The sequence below is a fragment of the Nicotiana attenuata genome, chromosome 3 (assembly GCF_001879085.1).
Source record: "Nicotiana attenuata strain UT chromosome 3, NIATTr2, whole genome shotgun sequence".
Lineage (NCBI taxonomy): Eukaryota > Viridiplantae > Streptophyta > Magnoliopsida > Solanales > Solanaceae > Nicotiana > Nicotiana attenuata.
The window spans coordinates 27,181,746-27,184,977 of NC_031991.1; the positions used below are offsets into that span (position 1 = coordinate 27,181,746).

At 37.2% G+C, this 3,232-nt stretch overlaps 1 protein-coding gene across 1 annotated transcript; it reads left to right on the forward strand.

Annotated features, from left to right (window-relative positions):
• LOC109223437 (60S ribosomal protein L15) lies at positions 375–2,850 on the forward strand. Its single transcript, XM_019387742.1, has 4 exons — positions 375–435; positions 867–1,033; positions 1,791–1,988; positions 2,273–2,850. Exons 1-4 carry the CDS (start codon positions 432–434, stop codon positions 2,516–2,518), a joined length of 615 nt encoding a protein of 204 aa, XP_019243287.1. The 5' UTR covers positions 375–431; the 3' UTR covers positions 2,519–2,850.

Below are 3,232 nucleotides of genomic sequence, written 5' to 3' on the forward strand. Positions count from 1 at the left end.
CACAATATTCTAATTTGGAATATACAAGATTATATTTTCGAATACAGTAGGTATACATGGTAAAATAATTTTATAAAGTAGGTATACAGAGTAAAATAAATATATTAATTGTATATGGTGTTAACTGATGTTTTCAATGGGTATACCGCGTAGATTATCCTAAACTATGTATATGGCTAAAAAAAGTTAACAGTGAATATAGACGGCTATATGTGTAAAGACCCCTTCTTAAAAGGGGAGTGGTAAAACCCAACCCACTGACAAGATAGGCCCAGATCCTTTCCATTCAAACTGAATGTGTTTGGCCCAGTAACCAGCTACAGGCCCAGTTGAGGACGTCTGTCATAATCGTTTAAAAACGTTAACATTGTAAAACCCTAGTCCCTCCACAACCCATCCTAGAGAAGCAGAGACACCCCAGAAGCGATTCAATGGGTAAAGTTCTCAAAATGTCGAAAATCGCTCATTTTCCTTTTATTTTTGTGTGTGCCTTTTTTCATTGAATCGGTAAATCTCTGAATGTTGGAAAATGGGTCTTCTCTTTTGTGAACGGTTATGTAACATATCTGGTTTATTAATTGTGTAAGTTTCAAGTGAATTCTGCGCTAAGTACATAATTGCCTATCTTTATGAGCAGATGAGTTGTTTAACTGGTTTTAGATTTGAAGTCATGTTAGATTTTTTTGAGCACATTACGAAACCTGTAGTGTTTCTATATTGTACATATTCCTCAGTACTCACTTGATGCTTATATTTATATGCTCATATTTTTTTTTCTGGATACACATCATTTACCAATAAAAGAAAAGGTTTTAGATTTGAAAGTATGGATTAATTTCTATATTGGTATTGTTGCGGAAATGCAGGTGCTTACACTTATGTGTCGGAGTTATGGAGGAAGAAGCAGTCTGATGTGATGAGGTTCTTGCAAAGGGTGAGGTGCTGGGAGTACCGCCAGCTTCCCTCCATTGTCCGTGTTACTAGGCCTACTCGTCCCGACAAAGCACGTCGCTTGGGCTACAAAGCCAAGCAGGTAACTGTTTGTTTGTTGTGTTCTTAATTACTGAATTTTGATCTATGCCAATTCTCATAGGATTTGTTCTTTTTAGTAGTGTGTCTAATCTGTATGAAGCCGTTTAGGTTAGTGCTTCTGGTGACAGGACATTTGATGATTGAATCAATAAGAGTAATCACTCCTCTTTTTTAACTGTTTTCTTAAATTTGGATCGTTTCTCAATTTGTGCCTGCTGTCCTTAAGCAGGGGACATTCTTGTTCCAAATAAATAAATAAAGAGATTATAGACTAGTTATATCGTGTTAACTATAGTATCTCTTGTTGTTGCTCTAGTTGGGTGTAAATCCAGTACACTAAAGTGCTGGTTTGTATAGGTTTCTTTGTCAAAGGCCGTAGAATTCCCTTATTCTTTCATCGCATTAGACGCTACGAGAAATTTTTGGGTGAAATAAATAAGTCTAAAGACAAGTCACTTGTCACACTAATAAAAGGGGGACAACTCAAGACTAATTGTATAGCTTTGACTGTTATATCTGCTTGTTGCTAGGTTGGGGAGAAATCCAGGATTCCCTTATTAGGTTATTCTTTCATCAGTTATATGTAGTTTCCGTGCCAGGGAATGAAAACAAGCTCTAACAAGTTATCTTTCTAATAAGGGCCTGCAAGTGGTCAGTTATTGTTCGCCAAATAACAGTATTATGGAGAAGTTTTATGTTTTCTTGCTTGATTTCCGTTTGGTTGTTTTAACTTATGACTTGTCATCTTTATATAATAGGGCTATGTGGTCTACCGTGTTCGTGTGAAACGTGGTGGAAGGAAGAGGCCTGTTCCCAAAGGTATTGTGTATGGTAAGCCCACCAACCAAGGTGTTACCCAATTGAAGTTCCAGCGCAGCAAGCGCTCTGTTGCTGAGGAGCGTGCTGGTAGGAAGTTGGGCGGCCTTAAGGTTCTCAATTCATACTGGATTAATGAGGTCAGTTGGTTGATTCTCCTTTCCTGAAATTAATGCATCCTTATTTTGCTTCAGACAAGGAACTACGTATTCTGAATCACCATTAATTGCTAATTTTAAGTTGTTTAAATTATTTGTTTGCTTGATTTTTGGGTTTTGACTACATTGATATTTTATATTTGTTTGCTCGAATAGGTGATTTTACTTTGATATTGATATGCTGTGGTCTCCATTGAATCCTTTCTTTTCTCCATATTTGGTTCAAAAAAGTTATGAAATCTGAATTGCAATGTTGTTGAATGTAGGATTCTACCTACAAGTACTTTGAGGTGATCCTGGTTGACCAAGCCCATGCTGCCATCCGTAATGATCCAAGGATTAACTGGATATGCAACCCAGTGCATAAGCACAGAGAACTTCGTGGTCTCACTTCAGCTGGTAAGAAATACAGGGGTCTCCGAGGAAAGGGACACCTGCACCACAAAGCACGTCCTTCAAGAAGAGCAACCTGGAAGAGGAACCAGACTCTCTCTCTCCGCCGCTACCGTTAATCTGCTTTGTAGTTTTGAGCCATTGTTGTTCCCCAGTTTTGTCTTTAGTGTTGTAACCCTTTTAGTCTTGCAAGTCCTGCTCACTTTGCAGAGCAACTGAGTTTGTTTTGAGCAAACTTTAATTCTGGATAATCTGATACATGAATACTATATCAAGGAATTATTTCGGTATATGTAGTTGGCAGTAGAAGTTCTTGGGTCTGATGGGTGAAGTTTGCAAAGGGAAGAAATCTTAAATAGTCGTTTGGATTATTCTGTTATCTTCTTCGAGTTTTCTCCAGCCTTTGGCAGTGGATGGAGTTCCAATATATAAGTATCTTATGTCTTTTCTAGGTTGTTATAGTTTGACAGTTGATTCTTTTGAATTTTATCTTAAGCAATGAGAGCCTGTACTATATTTGTTTGATGAAGTTCTAGGACTTGCTGAGTTTTTCAAGGGTTGATGGTTTCCAAGAAAAAGCAAGGAAAGGGAAAGATAAGAGTCTTCTCCATTTCTTTTTGTTCCTATCAATCTCCTAACCTGAGGTTAAGTGTCTTAAGTTTCTCTTAGTTGATATCCTTGGCTCGTTTATTCATCCAGTTATAGGGAGGTTTTGCACTCTTCCAGCTAGGATTAAACGAGTTAGGTGTTGCTAGTCTTTTTACTTCTCATGCATCCTAAATATTTACTTATTTAGAAACAAATTAATTTTAAACTTTTATGATTATTTCTTA